The following is an 18679-nucleotide window of genomic DNA, read 5'->3' as shown; positions in this document are numbered from 1 at the left end:
CCCACATAGCATGTGCAGAATAGTAGAGATGGTTACTGCAAAAACTGGATACACTTCGTGTACAAACTGCACAATCTTTTTTGAGGTATCAGGGTTTTGGACGAAAACTCATCTCTTACAAAGGCATTCCATTTTTTAAAACTTATTACAACTACAGACTTCTTGTGCATTCAGTATGCATCATTCAAAGACACATCATGAACTTTCAACCCTTTCTGACATCATTTGCTATTTTTCATGCATTTACTGATTTGCTTTGAGCTAAATGACCCTGATTTTGAAAAGCACTACAAATGAACTCTGAAAAGGTTGAAACTTGGCATGGTATCATCATTTCACCCACATAGCATGTGCAAAAAAGTAGAGAGTGTGACGGCAAAACCTGGATGCACCTCCTGTACGAAGTGGACAAACTCTTTCAAAGTATGAGGGTTTCACACGAAAACTCATCTGTTACAAATGCATTTCATTTTTTAAAACTTATTACAACTCCAGACTTTTTGTGTGTTCATTATGCACCATTCAAAGCCACGTCATCAACTTTCAACCCTTTCTGTCTTCATTTGCTATTTTTCATGCATTTACTGATTTGTTTTGAGCTAAATGACCCTGAAATTGAAAAGCAGTAAAAATGAACTCTGAAAAAGTTGAAACTTGTCATGCTATCATCATTTCACCCACATAGCATGTGCAAAATAGTAGAGATGGTTACGGCAAAAACTGGATGCACTTCGTGTACAAACTGGACAATCTCTTTCGAAATATCAGGGTTTCGGACGAAAACTCATCTGTCAGAAAGGCACTTCATTTTTTAAATTTATTATAACTCCAGACTTTTTGTGCTTTCAGTATGCACCATTCAAAGGCACGTCATCAACTTTCAACCCTTTCTGCCTTCATTTGCTATTTTTCATGCATTTACTGATTTGTTTTGAGCTAAATGACCCTGAAATTGAAAAGCAATATAAATGAATTCTGAAAAGGTTGAAACTTGGTATGGTATCATGATTTCACCCACATAGCATGTGCAAGAAAGTGGAGATGGTTACGGCAAAAACTGTATGCACTTCATGTACAAACTGGACAATCTCTTTCGAAGTATCAGGGTTTCACACGAAAACTCATCTGTTACAAAGGCACTTCATTTTATTAAACTTATTACAACTCCAGACTTTTTGTGCGTTCAGTATGCACCATTCAAAGCCACGTCATCAACTTTCAACCCTTTCTAACTTCATTTGCTATTTTTCATCCATTTACTGATTTGTTTTGAGCTAAATGACCCTGAAATTGAAAAGCACTACAAATGAACTCTGAAAAGGTTGAAACTTGTCATGGTATCACCATTTCACCCACATAGCATGTGCAAAATAGTAGAGATGGTTACGGCAAAAACTGGATGCACTTCGTGTACAAACTGGACAATCTTTTTCGAAGTATCAGGGTTTCGGACGAAAACTCATATGTTACAAAGGCACTTCATTTTTTTAAACTAATTACAACTCCAGACTTTTTGTGCGTTCAGTATGCACGATTCAAAGCGACGTCATGAACTTTCCACCCTTTCTGCCTTCATTTGCTATTTTCATGCATTTACTGATTTGTTTTGAGCTAAATGACCCTGAAATTGTAAAGCAATACAAGTGAACTCTGAAAAGGTTGAAACTTGGCATGGTATCATCATTTCACCCACATACCATGTGCAAAAAAGTAGAGAGGGTGAAGGCAAAAACTAGATGCACTTCGTGTACGAACTGGACAACCTCTTTTGAAGTATGAGGGTTTCGGACGAAAACTCATCAGTTACAAAGGCATTGCATTTTTTAAAACTTATTACAACTCCAGACTTTTTGTGTGTTTATTATGCACCATTCAAAGCCACATCATCAACTTTCAACCCTTTCTGCCTTCATTTGCTATTTTTCATGCATTTACTTATTTGTTTTGAGCTAAATGACCCTGAAATTGAAAAGCACTACAAATGAACTCTGAAAAGGTTGAAACTTGGCATGGTATCATTATTTCACCCATATAGCATGTGAAAAAAATAGAGAGGGTTACGGCAAAAACTGGATGCACTTCGTGTACAAACTAGACAATGTCTTTCGAAGTATCAGGGTTTGAGACAAAAACTCATCTGTTACAAAGGCACTTCCTTTTTTTAAACTTATTACAACTCCAGACTTTTTGTGCATTCAGTATGAACCATTCAACGCCACGTCATCAACTTTCAACCCTTTCTGCCTTCATTTGCAGTTTTCATGCATTTACTGATTTGTTTTGAGCTAAATGACCCTGAAATTGAAAAGCACTACAAACGAACTCTGAAAAAGTTGAAACTTGTCATGATATCATTATTTCACCCACATAGCATGTGCAAAATAGTAGAGATGGTTACGGCAAAAACTGGATGCACTTCGTGTACAAACTGGACAATCTCTTTCGAAGTATCAGGGTTTCGGACGAAAACTCATCTCTTACAAAGGTACTTCATTTTTAAACTTTTTACAACTCCAGACTTTTTGTGCGTTCAGTATGCACCTTTCAAAGCCACGTCATCAACTTTCAACCTTTTCTGCCTTTATTTGCTATTTTTCATGCATTTACTGATTTGTTTTGAGCTAAATGACCCTGAAATTAAAAAGCACTACAAATGAACTCTGAAAAGGTTGAAACTTGTCATGGTATCATCATTTCACCCCCATAGCATGTGCAAAATAGTAGAGATGGTTACGGCAAAAACTGGATGCACTTCGTGTACAAACTGGACAATCTTTTTTGAAGTATCAGGGTTTCGGACGAAAACTCATCTGTTACATAGGCACTTCTTTTTTTAAAGTTATTACAACTTCAGACTTTTTGTGCGTTCAGTATGCACCATTCAAAGCCACGTCATCAACTTTCAACCCTTTATGCCTTCATTTACTCTTTTTCATGCATTTACTGATTTGTTTTGAGCTAAATGACCCTGAAATTGAAAAGCACTACAAGTGAACTCTGAAAAGGTTGAAACTATGCATGGTATCATCATTTCACCCACATAGCATGTGCAAAAAACTAGAGAGGGTGAAGGCAAAAACTGGATGCACTTCGTGTACGAACTGGACAACCTCTTTCGAAGTATCAGGGTTTCGGACAAAAACTCATCTGTTACAAAGGCACTTCATTTTTTAAAACTTATTACAACTCCAGACTTTTTGTGCATTCAGTATGAACCATTCAAAGCCACGTCATGGACTTTCAACCCGCACCCCAGTGCTCACCGCCCAGATCCCGCCGCCGCCTGGAGTGCCCTCCCTCGCCGGTGCCCCATCGCCCTACGCCATCGCCACCTCGACCCCGTCGCCTCGCCTCCTCACCTCCTCCTCGTCCCGAGTCGAGGCCGTCGTTCCGGCGCCGCGCCCTCGACCCCGTCGCCCCGCCGCACTCGTCGTCGGCGACCCGGACGCCGCCCCTTCCTCGTCCTCCTCTCCGAGCTCGCTGCCCCATCCCTACGCACCCCGGTGAGGACCCCGGTCCTCCTCCTCCCCATAGCCCGCTCGCCGCGCCGTCCGCGCTCCGCGCGTGGCCGCCCCCTTCTCCCCCTTGACTCGTCGCCGCGCCTGCTCGCTCGCGGCGCCCGCAGCTCCGCGCGCGCCCACGTCCGCACCCCTGCTTCCTCGTGCACGCGCCTAACTCCCACCCCGCCGTGCTCACGTGCTGCTCCGCTGCTGTGATGTGCCGTTCCCCTGCTCCGCTCACGCGACCCCACCACCACCTCCATCGCGGCCGCCCTGACTCTGGCCCCGCCGTCGTCCTGTGCCCCGCCTCCGCCTCTGGCCCCGCAGGCCACCGCCACGCCGGCGGCTAGTTCCGGCACCCCGCGACGCCCCGGGTCTGCCCTTCGGGTGCAAACGCGCGGGTGCCCGCTGCCCGTATCGCCCGCTAGGCCCCCAGGGGCCTATGCCATGTGGGGCCCCACCCCCAGAACGTGTTAAAAAAAGGAATTAAAAAAATATAAATAATAATAAATTTAATTAATTAACTAAATTAATTAAGTTAATTAATCCTACTTAATTAATCTAATTGACCTGTTAGTTTAATTAAACAGTATTTTGTTTAACCTAAACCCTAATCAACCTAACAGAGTATGACAGGTGGGTCCCACTGGGCCTACATGTTAGTTTGACCAGTCAACACCTCTGTTGACTGTTGACTTCATGATGACGTCAGCAAACACTATTCTGGATAATATTGGATTAAATTAATTAGATAAATTTTAAAAATGATTTAAAACTTTAGAAAATCATATAAAATAAACCGTAGCTCAGATGAAAATGTTTTCTATATGAAAGTTGCTCAGAACAACGAGACAAATCCGGATACGCGGCCCGTTTGTCCGCCACACATCCCTAGCATAGGAAACACGCAACTTTCCTCCTCCGGTTCATCTGTCCGAAAACGCGAAACACCGGGAATACTTTCCTGGATGTTTCCCCCCTTCACCGATATCACTTACTACCGCGTTAGGGCATACCTAGCACCGCGTATTGCCTCGTTATGTTTTGTGATGCTTTGGTTGCTCTGTTACTTATTGTGTTCCGCCTCCGTTACTTCTTTCCGGTAGACCCCGAGACTGCCGGCGACCCCCTATCGACTACGGTGTTGACGACCCCTCCTTCTTGCCAGAGCAACCAGGAAAGCCCCCCCCCTTGATCACCAGATATCGCCTATTCTTCTCTATACTGCTTGCATTAGAGTAGTGTAGCATGTTACTGATTTCGGTTAATCCTATTCTGTTGCATAGCCTGTCATTGTTGCTACAGTTGTTACCCTTACCTGCTATCCTACTGCTTAGTATAGGATGCTAGTGTTCCATCAGTGGCCCTACACTCTTGTCCGTCTGCCATGCTATACTACTGGGCCGTGATCACTTCGGGAGGTGATCACGGGTATATACTATATACTTTTTATACATGACACATGTGGTGACGAAAGTCGGGTCGGCTCGTTGAGTACCCGCAAGTGATTCTGATGAGGGAGCTGAAAGGACAGGTGGCTCCATCCTGGTAGAGGTGGGCCTGGGTTCCTGACGGCCCCCGACTGATACTTTGTGGCAGAGCGACAGGGCAGGTTGAGACCACCTAGGAGAGAGGTGGTCCTGGCCCTGGTCGGCGTTCGCGGATACTTAACACGCTTAACGAGATCTTGGTATTTGATCTGAGTCTGGCCATTTGGTCTATACGCACTAACCAACTACGCGGGAACAGTTATGGGCACTCGACGTCGTGGTATCAGCCGAAGCTCTTCTTGACGTCAGCGACGGAGCGGCGCGCGCCGGATTGGACTGGAACGCCTGCTAGGCTAGGTCTGCTTCCGGCCGCCCTCGCAACGTGCAGGTGTGCAATGGGCGATGGTCCCAGACCCCTGCGTGCATAGGATTTAGACCGGCGTGCTGACCTCTCTCTTGAGCCTAGGTAGGGCTGCGACGTGTTGATCTTACGTGGCCGGGCATGACCCAGAAAAGTGTGTCCGGCCAAATGGGATCGAGCGTGTTGGGTTATGTGGTGCACCCCTGCAGGGAACTTTATCTATTCGAATAGTCGTGTCCCTCGGTAACAGGACGACTTGGAGTTGTACCTTGACCTTATGACAACTAGAACCAGATACTTAATAAAATACACCCTTCCAAGTGCCAGATATAACCCGGTGATCACTCTCTAACAGGGCGACGAGGAGGGGATCGCCGGGTAGGATTATGCTATGCTATGCTACTTGGAGGACTTCAATCTACTCTCTCCTACAAGCTGCAAGATGGAGATGGCCAGAAGCGTAGTCTTCGACAGGACTAGCTATCCCCCTCTTATTCTGGCATTCTATAGTTCAGTCCACTGATATGGCCCTTTACACATATACCCATGCATATGTAGTGTAGCTCCTTGCTTGCGAGTACTTTGGATGAGTACTCACGGTTGCCTCTCTCCCTCTTTTCCCCCTTTTCCTTTCTACCTGGTTGTCGCAACCAGATGTTGGAGTCCAGGAGCCAGACGCCACCGTCGACGATGACTCGTACGACACTGGAGGTGCCTACTACTACGTGCAGCCCGCTGACGACGACCAGGAGTAGTTAGGAGGATCCCAGGCAGGAGGCCTGCCCCTCTTCGATCTGTATCCCAGTTTGCGCTAGCCTTCTTAAGGCAAACTTGCTTAACTTATGTCTGCACTCAGATATTGTTGCTTCCGCTGACTCGTCTATGATCGAGCACTTGTATTCGAGCCCTCGAGGCCCCTGGCTTGTATTATGATGCTTGTATGACTTATTTATGTTGTAGAGTTGTGTTGTGATATCTTCCCGTGAGTCCCTGATCTTGATCGTACACATTTGCGTGCATGATTAGTGTACGGTCAAATTGGGGGCGTCAGAAGTTGGTGTCAGAGCCAACTGCCTGTAGGAATCCCCCTTTCCAACTCCTTGGCCGAAGTTGAGTCTAGTCATTGAAAAAGTTTTTACTAACATGGCTGTGCGGCTTACGGGCCCACGTCGCCATTGGGTGGTATTAGCATCTTTTACTCCTTGCCTATACTCTGGGACTCTGATCTCTCTTCTATTCGGGTTAAGTGAATTTTACTAAATCTAACATTAGGATCCCGTTATCACTTTCACCCGGAGAGCCTCTTATTACTGATGATCGTCTGCTGCACGTGAAGACCCTGAACATACTCTGTGCTGATAACCCGAGAACTTGTGTTCTTCGCTTTTGCAATTCCCTTGCATCGATAAACTCCTATGGATAACCACGTATACTCGCCATTCATACAATGTTTCTTAGTTGGTCTTGTTATTACAAGATACCTCGAAATTCTCCTTGTTGCTCCGAGAATCCTTTGAGCTTACTGCCTTGTTGTTCTTTGCCACATGACTACCACTATGGATAATTTCTAGCACTCACCGGATATTTGCTCATCCCCAGTTGATTCATGTATTTCACAAAAGTCTTCAAAATACTATTTGGACTTCCGAAATCCTGAGTAGCCTATTGCTCTTGAAATTCTTACTTGCTTGCATTATGGTTAATCCAATAAGTCTATAATCTTATTGGCATCTCTTGTCATTATCATTTTGAGTCCGTTGATTCAATTTGTTGCGAATGCTCGCAATCCTCAATCAGATCCTAGAATTCATCCTTCCGGCTCAGGCGTCATTTTAAACGTGAGCTGGATCTCGACCAATCAATTTGCCATCGATCATACCCCTAAGCCTACTCAACTTATCCATCCTTAATCAGAGCGTTTGCTTCTGATCCCTTGATTTGGAAATCATAAATTCCTTTGCATCTGAACTTGGAATTAGTCAGTTGCTTCTATAATCCAATGCATTTGCATTGTTACTTCCTCTGGTTGTGTGCCGATGCTCACATCAGCTCTGTTATGGACCGACATATCCTTTAATGGATTTTATCCGACAACGTCCTTCATATTCAATAACCTTGTGAGCCTTCCCTCGGATACATAATGCCTTTGGTAAATTGTATCCTCTACTTTCTCAACCATGCTCTTCTTTCGAGCTTGTGTATTTACTTTTGAAACTTATGGTATATGTTACTAAGATGCCCGATGGGATTGAACCTATACCTTCCCAAAAAACCGTATGAACCCGAAGGTTTTCACAAGCCATACCCTTCTGGTATTTTACCAGATAATTTTCTACCATACAACTTCATCGAATGCGAGAAGTGAATGAAAGGTTATGCATTGGAGAAGTGGGAGTGGACCTTGAACTTTGTGTTCATGCCCATGGACACGATGTAGATCTTATCATTAAAAGCTTCTATTAAATTAATTATTCCCTTGGTATAAGTTCATCTTATATCTGGGATCTGGCCTTTTGCAATCGTGGTTCCGACCATGTTCTCCTTTAAATACCATTTCTCGTACAAGTTGAGCACTTGTCTTCTGCAGAACAATACCCCAGTCCAACCTCTACTTTGGTTTGTCGTCGAGTATTACCCCCCTGGTATCTCGAGATTATCACGGAACTGCATAACTTCTTATGAGTTCTTCATCAAGTACTACTTTCTCACTGATTACAGTTTTTCACGGGCTTCGAGTTATTAAACACTCAAGGACATCGATAACTGAATCGAGTCTGCGTCGCGATTAAACAACTCTTAGTAATCTTCTTTACTTGCGAATTTGTACTCGATCACGTCATTCCTAGCCTGATTGGCTATATCATTATCGTGCTAAATTTTAACTGTGCTACCGAGTCCTTCTTCCCAGAGCACACATTGCGACGGTGAGCTAATCTTACAATCGATCTTCCCCGTCATATCACTTCTCCTTGAACAGCGAACTTGATTTCGAGTTTGTGTCCTAACCGTGGTTCCAATAACCTTTCCCTTTCATCATTCCTTTGACTTGATGTCATCGTCGATCAATTACATCTTCTTGAAAACCTCTCGACAAATTTGTCGAAATCATTGTCAACAATTTGACTTCTTCCAAGTTGTGTGTCGAAATTCAGGATGAGAAATACCATCCTTGCCCCTCGATGAATTGTGTTATCATCGGCAACGTTATTGCCCCCCCCCTCCAATTCAGACTTGATCATGTTATGGAGCTCTTTCCTATCTAGCTTATGTTATGTTCTACATTGAAGTATTACTGTCCTTCATGTCAAGGATGTTGTGAGGATTGCCCCACCTCTTAAGAATTCCTGATATAGTAATACTTCTCGCCATCTCCATTCATTTCCAGGTTCACGTGTTGATTCTAACCGGGATACCAACAGGTGAAATGTGTTGTTCGGATTCTAAAACTTCTAGCAACCCTATTGCTTTGAAGTCAATGGCCGATAGTTTCATTCTAAGTCTTTTGGTTATCGAGTCACCATTCTAACATTGATCATGCTACCTAAACCCATATTTCGGGTGTACTTTTCAACCAATGTTTGATTATGTATGTTTTGCTCGAGCATACACCATTATACCATTTGATCTGGCAAATGTTATCCCCATGTTCACATAATTGTGCAAATCCATCTGTTTGGAAAATTGGATGATTTTTCGTCAAGTCCATCAGCCACCTCCTAACCCTCTCCTTGGTTTAATGATGAACTCTTGTTTCGGAACTTGCTTTCATAGTTCATTTCCCGAGAATCTTACAATGTCATCCCATCAATTTGTGTTGCACCTTTCTTCTCAGGCATCCTGAGTCTGAGGTATCATGACACCAATCAGATCTGAACCTCTGTCAGATATGATGGTTGGAACATATTTCCAAGAGTTATAACATTGGTCTTAGTATAACCCGTTAAGGTGATGTCATGCCTAGCACACCTGGCCGTAGGACCTATTGTTATAGTTTCCTTTTTAGCAAGCTTAGCGATTCTTCCATCAGGAGTTGAAGGATCCTTTGTGAATCCAAGTTCTGATCTTTACCAATGACCATGTCAATGCTATCTCGAAGCATGTCTGTGGTACTCCGATTTTCAATAAGAACATTTAAAGCACAATGCTAAATTTTCCTTATCAATTATCCAAACACCGTTGTATGGGTAATGTCAGGAAAGTTCTCTTCCCTTACCTAAATGGTTTTCTACCTTCTATCATGTCATGGATATCATCTGCTTGTCCTTGGGAAGGATATACCCCTGAAATATGTGTTTAAACACATTTTCCTTTCCATTGTTCTGTTTAATCTGATGATCACATTTTCCTTTCCATTGTTTTGTTTAACCTTTCTGGTGATCTATATGATCTAAGCAGTAATGTTCTTCTGCTTATGTAAACACCTTGGTGTACAACCCTGTCAGTAAGACCCTGTTGCTTTTGTTGATAGCATTCCGGTAACCACCGATGGACAAGAACTTTGCCTATTGGTCCGCCTCGTTCAACGAGCAGGAAAATGGTTCTCTTCGTCCCTCGCCCTTGGTACCGATGTTGTTGTCGACATAAATGACAGGCTATCCTCTGACATGCCTTGCTTACATGATCACGCAAGACGTCTCCACCCTTCCTACTTTTAACCCACATGGTGGGCCCAGAACCCACAGTTCCACAGGATCAAAACCTGACTCTCTTGTACAACCCTGTCTCGAATGGTTATTCCTCACGCTTGGCTTCGTATTTAATTCATGGGCCACCTTCCTAGTGCTCTATTCTGGTATCAAACGCAATACTTACTCTCGCTGCTCTGAACCCCTTTTCCTCTCTGGTTAAGACTTCAGCAACTATCTACCCGTTTGAAACTTCTTATTGTACCATATTACTTTGCTCTCGGCATGTTTTATTCGTTCAACTCGAGAGATACTCATATGTTCATTCGTGGGATAACCCCCGGTGATTACCCCTGGTAGCATTCTATCGTTGTCAAGCTGCCCCTTTCCTATTCGTAAGTACGATGGAGCTCCCGAAGAAAGGATTCCAACATCGTCATGATGACCGAAGCAGAGAAATGAAGACACCCACGTAATGGATCGACCTCTTCGAGAAGAGCAACCAAGACCGAGATGACTCGTTAGAATTTCGTAACCAAATCCCTTCCACGTCACTTCCCCTCTTAAATCTCGGGACGAGATTTCTTGTAGTGGAGGAGAATTGTGAAGCCCAGATATTTAAGCTACAGTAATTCCCTGTTAATCATGCCACATCATCACGGTTACTGTTGTTAATCTCACGTTAGTTCAAAATGATTCAAATTCAAATTTGAGTTAAAGGCAAACCACAAAAGTTTTCAAATATTAAAACTAAAATGTTCGGATTGTGACAAATAATGCATAGGTAATTATGGTAGAGAATCCACAATTTTATAAAATGTTTTAATGCACTAAAATAAATAAAAATGTGGCTAAAACAAATATTTAAGTACTTTTTAAATGATAAAAATGTACCGAGTATTTTTAATATTGCACCAAACTTTTTGAGGTAGTGGGCTATATTATAAAAATATTTTAGGAGTTTGTTTTGTATTTTATAAAAACTAAAATAGGTGTAACTAAAATAGAACAGAAAATAGTAAATAAAAGAAAAAGCAAAACAGAAAACAAACAAAAATAGAAGAAGGAAAACCCCCTTTCCCCTGGGCCTTGGCCCAGACAACAGCCAGGCCGGCCCACCCCAACCCTCTAGCCTATATGGCCCTGTTGCCCCCACTACCAGAAACCCTAATCCCCTCCCCACGATCCCCACTCCTCCCCCCCCCCCCCCCCCCGCGCGATCTGGATCGGGAGCACCCCAGTGCTCACCGCCCCGATCCCGCCGCCGCCCGGAGTGCCCTCCCTCGCCGGACAACCTCGCCGGTGCCCCGTCGCCCTACGCCATCACCACCTCGACCCCGTCGCCTCGCCTCCTCACCTCCTCCTCGTCCCGAGTCGAGGCCGCCGTTCCGGCGCCGCGCCCTCGACCCCGTCGCCCCGCCGCACTCGTCGCCGGCGACCCAGACGTCGCCCCTTCCTCGTCCTCCTCTCCGAGCTCGCTGCCCCGTCCCTACGCACCCCGGTGAGGACCCCGGTCCTCCTCCTCCCCATAGCCCGCTCGCCGCGCCGTCCGCGCTCCGCGCGTGGCCGCCCCCTGCTCCCCCTTGACTCGTCGCCGCGCCTGCTCGCTCGCGGCGCCCGCAGCTCCGCGCGCGCCCACGTCCGCGCCCCTACTTCCTCGTGCACGCGCCTAACTCCCACCCGCCGCGCTCATGTGCTGCTGTCGCTGCTGTGATGTGTCGTGCCCCTGCTCCGCCCACGCGACCCCACCACCACCTCCACCGCGGCCGCCCTGACTCTGGCCCCGCCGTCGTCCTATGCCCCGCCTCCGCCTCTGGCCCCGCAGGCCACTGCCACGCCGGCGGCCAGTTCCGGCACCCCGCGATGCCCCGGGTCTGCCCTTCGGGTGCAAACGCGCGGGTGCCCGCTGCCCGTTTCGCCCGCTAGGCCCCCATGGGCCTATGCCATGTGGGGCCCCACCCCCCAGAACATGTTAAAAAAAGGAATTAAAAAAATATAAATAATAATAAAATTAATTAATTAATTAATTAACTAAATTAATTAAGTTAATTAATCCTACTTAATTAATCTAATTGACCTGTTAGTTTAATTAAACAGTATTTTGTTTAACCTAAACCCTAATCAACCTAACAGAGTATGACAGGTGGGTCCCACTAGGCCTACACGTCAGTTTGACCAGTCAACACCTCTGTTGACTGCTGACGTCATGATGACGCCAGCAAACACTATTCTGGATAATATTGGATTAAATTAATTAGATAAATTCTAAAAATGATTTAAAACTTTAGAAAATCATATAAAATAAACCGTAGCTCAGATGAAAATGTTTTCTATATGAAAGTTGCTCAGAACGACGAGACGAATCCGGATACGCAGCCCGTTCATCCGCCACACATCCCTAGCATAGCAAACACGCAACTTTCCTCCTCCGGTTCATTTGTCCGAAAACGCGAAACACCGGGAATACTTTCCTGGATGTTTCCCCCCTTCACCAATATCACTTACTACCGCGTTAGGGCATACCTAGCACCGCGTATTACCTCGTTATGTTTTGTGATGCTTTGGTTGCTCTGTTACTTATTGTGTTCCCCCTCTGTTACTTCTTTCCGGTAGACCCCGAGACTGCCGGCGACCCCCGATCGACTACGGTGTTGACGACCCCTCCTTCTTGCCAGAGCAACCAGGCAAGCCCCCCCTTGATCACCAGATATCGCCTATTCTTCTCTATACTGCTTTCATTAGAGTAGTGTAGCATGTTACTGATTTCGGTTAATCCTATTCTGTTGCATAGCCTGTCATTGTTGCTACAGTTGTTACCCTTACCTGCTATCCTACTGCTTAGTATAGGATGCTAGTGTTCCATCAGTGGCCCTACACTCTTGTCCGTCTGCCATGCTATACTACTGGGCCGTGATCACTTCGGGAGGTGATCACGGGTATATACTATATACTTTTTATACATGACACATGTGGTGACTAAAGTCGGGTCGGATCGTTGAGTACCCGAAAGTGATTCTGATGAGGGGGCTGAAAGGACAGGTGGCTCCATCCCGGTAGAGGTGGGCCTGGGTTCCTGACGGCCCCCGACTGATACTTTGTGGCGGAGCAACAGGGCAGGTTGAGACCACTTAGGAGAGAGGTGGGCCTGGCCCTGGTCGGCGTTCGCGGATACTTAACACGCTTAACGAGATCTTCGTATTTGATCTAAGTCTGGCCATTTGGTCTATACGCACTAACCAACTACGCGGGAACAGTTATGGGCACTCGACGTCATGGTATCAGCCGAAGCTCTTCTTGACGTCAGCGACGGAGCGGCGCGCGCCGGATTGGACTGGAACGCCTGCTAGGCTAGGTCTGCTTCCGGCCGCCCTCGCAACGTGCAGGTGTGCAATGGAAGATGGGCCCAGAACCCTGCGTGCATAGGATTTAGACCGGCGTGCTGACCTCTCTGTTGAGCCTCGATGGGGCTGCGACGTGTTGATCTTACGAGGCCGGGCATGACCCAGAAAAGTGTGTCCGGCCAAATAGGATCGAGCGTGTTGGGTTATGTGGTGCACCCCTGCAGGGAAGTTTATCTATTCGAATAGGCGTGTCCCTCGGTAACAGGACGACTTGGAGTTGTACCTTGACCTTATGACAACTAGAACCGGATACTTAATAAAATACACCATTCCAAGTGCCAGATATAACCCGGTGATCGCTCTCTAACAGGGCGACGAGGAGGGGATCGCCGGGTAGGATTATGCTATGCGATGCTACTTGGAGGACTTCAATCTACTCTCTCCTACATGCTGCAAGATGGAGATTGCCAGAAGTGTAGTCTTCGACAGGACTAGCTATCCCCCTCTTATTCTGGCATTCTGCAGTTCAGTCCACTGATATGGCCCTTTACACATATACCCATGCATATGTAGTGTAGCTCCTTGCTTGCGAGTACTTTGGATGAGTACTCACGGTTGCCTCTCTCCCTCTTTTCCCCCTTTTCCTTTCTACCTGGTTGTCGCAACCAGATGCTGGAGTCCAGGAGCCAGACGCCACCGTCGACGACGACTCCTACGACACTGGAGGTGCCTACTACTACGTGCAGCCCGCTGACGACGACCAGGAGTAGTTAGGAGGATCCCAGGCAGGAGGCCTGCGCCTCGTTCGATCTGTATCCCAGTTTGTGCTAGCCTTCTTAAGGCAAACTTGCTTAACTTATGTCTGCACTCAGATATTGTTGCTTCCGCTGACTCGTCTATGATCGAGCACTTGTATTCGAGCCCTCGAGGCCCCTGGCTTGTATTATGATGCTTGTATGACTTATTTATGTTGTAGAGTTGTGTTGTGATATCTTCCTATGAGTCCCTGATCTTGATCGTACACATTTGCGTGCATGATTAGTGTACAGTCATATCGGGGGCGTCACAACAACCTACTTTGATGCAAAGTTTAATTTGGTAAAGAAAAGTTAAAAATTGTTAGTTGCCTATTCACCTCCCTCTAGTCAACTATATCGATCCTTTCAGGGATGCTGTTACGTTGCAAACGTATGTATAATTTTGATTGTTAAATGCTACTAGTTTATATTATTACTTTTTATGTTTTTATATCATTTCTTATTATTTTTATACTAATTTATTAGTTAGTGCTCTGTGTCAGTTTTTGTTTCACAGAAAGCCATATCTAGGAAGGATCAAATACGATGTCAATTTTTGATAATTTTTTCTGGACTGTAACAGACCCTGTATATGTAATAGTACTCAACTTTTGTGTTACATGTGTGTAGTATGTATTTAAGATATGTGATGCGAACTAACCTATGATTGAATAGCCAGGAGGACAGTAATATTCCCTGCAGTTCAAGTCGCATACTTGAGATTGGTGCTTGCATTTTTCTAGATTTATTTCGGGCTTTCTGGCGACGTCTATTTAGTGGGAAGAGATGTTCTCATCAACTACGAAAGCATCTTTATGTATCTCAACATGACACGGCAATTTAATATTTCAGAGACGCTCATAACATTGGGTAAGTTTTTGCGCGTTTATAGAAATGAGTGTATGTGCGTACGTGTCTATATTGTGTTAAGAAAAAATCACGCATGTGATTGCACCGGACTTAAACCGAAGGATGATCGGGCCCTCTTCCTGGACGCACCCGACGCGTCCGGGACATATGAGTGGTCATTTTACTTTTTTGTTTAAGCTAGTGGTCATTTTACTCGTTCCTCAATCCTCATTCCCCGCACTCGGAACTGCTCCCTTTGGGAGGAACCCTAAGTTGAGCTCTTTCCAACTGGGCGGCGGCACCTATCAGAACACAAAAAGAGAAGCGACGGCGGGTGGCGGCCGGGGGAAAGTGAGGCGAGGGCGCCTCTTGAGGTGGAGACGGGGACGGGGACGGAAGGGGAATCCGGCAAGTCCACCGAGCAGCAGCCTGAAGCTCTTTCTTGCTGCACCGAGATCCAGAGTAAGGTTCCAGTCCCCCCTCCCCATCCTCGTGGCATGACTCCTGAGAAGCTCGAAGACTTTCAGGGGCGGATCATAAAACTGGAGCGGGAGGATATGCCTAACCAGTCGGACACATTGGATGGTGGTGGCGATGGCGCAGAGGATGCGATGGACAGGGGCAAATCTGTTGTCTTGGAGGAGGATCAGTCTGAAGATGTCTCTTGCAGCCCTGAGATCCAGAGTAAGGTTCCAGTCCCTCCTCCTCCTCACGGCATGAAGAAGGGGGATCACAAGGGTCCGGTCATCCCTCCTGAGAAGCTCAAGCAATTGGCGGGGCTGCGATCAGAACTGCTTAAGGAGGAGAAAACGCTGTTGGCCGATTTTCGAAGACGGAAGGAGAGAGCACTGGAGGAGCATGAGAGGACCGAAGGTGACTCGTTGCCGTGGACGCCGAGCGTGGAATATGTATCAGTTGTGAGTGGTATTTTGGATGACCTCGACCGAAACAGAGAGAAACAGAAGGAGGTCAATCCTGTTTTTTTCGAAGCCATGGAAGCTTTGTCGGCTGAAGTGGGGCGGAAGAAGAGGACCAAGTTGCGGAGGGGCAGCGGCAAATCCCTCTTGGAGGAACCAGTTCTTTCTTGCGGCTCTCTGATCCAGAGTGAGGTTCCAGGTCCTCCTTCCCCTCCTCCTTTACAACAGCAGAGGCAACCATCTGTGTATGACTGCCATGAGATTTATCCGGAAGGTGCCCATGAGGATGAGGCGACAACCATGGAGGCGCATTTCAAAAATTTGGACTTGTCTGGAACCAAATTAGACGACGGGGAAAAGGTCGAGGCGAGGACGCAGCAGCCTGAAGTTATTTCTAGTCGACCTGACATCCAGAGTAAGGTTCCTCCTCGTCGCAGTAAGAAGGGAAAATCCTTCGTGGAGAAGCAGTTGATTGGTCCATTGCCTCGTGAGACTGAGATGCAGTCTCAACTTCCTTCCCGCGGGCCTGATACCGAGATGCAGTCTCGTGGCAGTAAGAAGGGGAACCGCGGGGGTCATAAGAAGGGGAAGCACGGAGGTTGTGCTGCGGCTCCACCTGCAAGGCCCCAACACCATTCAGCCATGGATCTGAAGCAGGTCCAAGGCTCCAATGAATCCAAACTGTGTCCATGTGATCATGATATGAAGATGGAGATGGACACCCATGGTCTTCTATCTGGTTGGTCTTTGCAGCGACCGTGAGTCCCATGCACTTCACCCACTGCACACCTGGATGCGACCCAGGAGATGCCGCCATCGCCGGGGCCACCCTGCAGATCTTCACCATCAAGCTCGAGGAGTTAAAAGGCGGCCTTGAGTGGCCATTATCTGTGTATGGTGTGGTTGCCGCTCGAGACTGTGTGGATCACAGCCGCAACCTCCTCTTCTCTTGCGATAGGTGGAGGTCGCAGAAGCTCAGTCAGGACGTATGTATGCTAGTACTTTACCTGCTATAATCCTTTCCTACAATTTTTTTGTATGTTATTTAATGCACATGTGGTGCCATTCTTCCTTACTTGTCTTCTCTTGCTGTCATATTGTGTCAGTTCAAAAAAAGGTTTAGAAGTAGGTATGTTTTGTTCCTTTAGGATTGCCGGTACTAATAAGTTTTTTGGTGACGCCTGCAGGATCCTTTCTTGCGCTTAATTGGCCCGTCTCGTGCCATTGTGTTTACCGATGATGTTTACTTTGAAACCGAGCTAAGAGTAAAAGGCAAAACATTGTCTCAAGATATAGCATTGATTAGTGAGAGGCGCCATTACAGCGGAGGACGTACCATTTCCTTCAGCAACTGCTTCTGCAGAATAGAGTTATGCATGGAGCGAATTCATGAAACTGTTCAGGCCACTATATTGGGTGTCCGTGTCAAAAATGGACCATGGCCTTTCGATTACGGCGGTAAAGTGGCTTGCCTCTCACCACCGCGGACATATAAGGTCACTGATGGTAAAGTCTTTTATACTACTCATGCCCCATCCATGGAAGTTGTGATGCTTGCTTCACGCGGTAGAACAATGCCTAAGGGTTCATATGGTTACCTTCTTCTATCAAGGCATGTAGTTTCTGTAGAATTGGAAGGAAGCCTGAATGTTGTCATACAAGCCTACTCAGAATCTGGTGATATCACCGCACAGGGTGAGGTTTGCTTCACGCCCAAAGCTTGCAATATAAGTCAGGAGACATGTTTCTTGGGTGACAGTGACCCTAAGGTGGAAGTGGAGATTACTGTCGCTTGGTCTCTTCTTGTTTCGAACAGGCGTCATTTGATGATGAATGGAATGGACTTTAACGAATTGAAAGAAGCGGTCAGTGGGATGGGAGTTTGAATGTTGTGAAGATGATGGCTAAAGAGAGGCACTACAGATCTCTATTTCCTCTAAATTTATCTGTCCGGTCTGTCGAAGTGCCTTTGTATTTCTGCATCTAATAGCAGATATTTATGTTTAATGTCCAGCAATTCGGCTATTAATCTGCATGTTATGTAGGCAACCGTATGTGTACAACTTGCAAGTTATGTTGTGTTTTTTCTTTCGGAACGCGCAAGAGAATTGCGCTGTCATATCATCATTAAGATTAAGAGGGAAAAAGAGATGCAAGTTTTACAGAACCTCGTAACAGAGGCCACACCACCCAAATCCACCGGCACAGAGCTCTGCCTAACTACTCGTGCCTACCCACAACTCTACGGTTACGGCCCCTCTGCCGCCACGCGAGTAGCCATAGCCTCCATTCGGGAACAATGCCCGCCACTACCACCGAAGCGGCGGCCGAGATGTTATCGAACACCAACCCTGCTGTTGCACTCCTTTCAGATCCTACGCATGACGAGGATAACCAAGGAGTTCAAGTCCTTCCTTGCCGTAGCTGGCTCCGAGGTGCTGGCGTTGGTCGTCCACCAATCCACCATGGAGTCATGCTGGGAAGGCGTATGCCGTTCGCGGTGCACAATGCGCAGCACCTCGAAACGTATGGCGCGGGAGAAAGAGCATTGCACCAGAAGTTATGTTGTGTTATTTTTATTTTATTTTTTGCAGGAAAAATTATGTTGTTTTAAGTATGGCTGATTAATCAGCTGACTTATAACGTGTGCATATAGGTTGATTGGAAAATTCGTTCTTCCTTTTGTTTCAATCAGCCGTTCTTCCTTTCGTTTACAAGTAAAATCAAATTTGCTAATACCTCTCGTGGTTTCAATGTAGGAACATTTTGCTCTTTCAGTAGTGTTTCGGCGTGATGGAC

General features: G+C 46.1%; 1 protein-coding gene across 3 annotated transcripts; it reads left to right on the top strand.

Moving 5' to 3' along the window:
* The first annotated feature begins 15156 nt into the window (after positions 1-15156).
* On the top strand, positions 15157-17971 carry LOC109782280 (uncharacterized). Of its 3 annotated transcripts, none has more exons than XM_040401632.3 (3): positions 15157-15425; positions 15491-16866; positions 17068-17971. In XM_040401632.3, exon 2 carries the CDS (start codon positions 15521-15523, stop codon positions 16640-16642), a length of 1122 nt encoding a protein of 373 aa, XP_040257566.1. In that variant the 5' UTR covers positions 15157-15425; positions 15491-15520; the 3' UTR covers positions 16643-16866; positions 17068-17971. The 3 variants fall into 3 exon arrangements, with proteins under 3 accessions (XP_040257566.1, XP_040257565.1, XP_020196470.1); XM_020340881.4 differs by having other exon boundaries at positions 15159-15425; positions 15483-16866; XM_040401631.3 differs by having other exon boundaries at positions 15158-16866.
* Positions 17972-18679: the final 708 nt, after the last annotated feature.

The sequence above is a fragment of the Aegilops tauschii genome, chromosome 2 (assembly GCF_002575655.3).
Source record: "Aegilops tauschii subsp. strangulata cultivar AL8/78 chromosome 2, Aet v6.0, whole genome shotgun sequence".
Lineage (NCBI taxonomy): Eukaryota > Viridiplantae > Streptophyta > Magnoliopsida > Poales > Poaceae > Aegilops > Aegilops tauschii.
This window is presented reverse-complemented; position numbering and strand designations above follow the sequence as displayed.

Coding starts and splice junctions, on each gene's coding strand:
- LOC109782280 (XM_040401631.3), top strand. CDS start 15,461: ATGACTCCTGAGAAGCTCGAAGACTTTCAGGGGCGGATCATAAAACTG.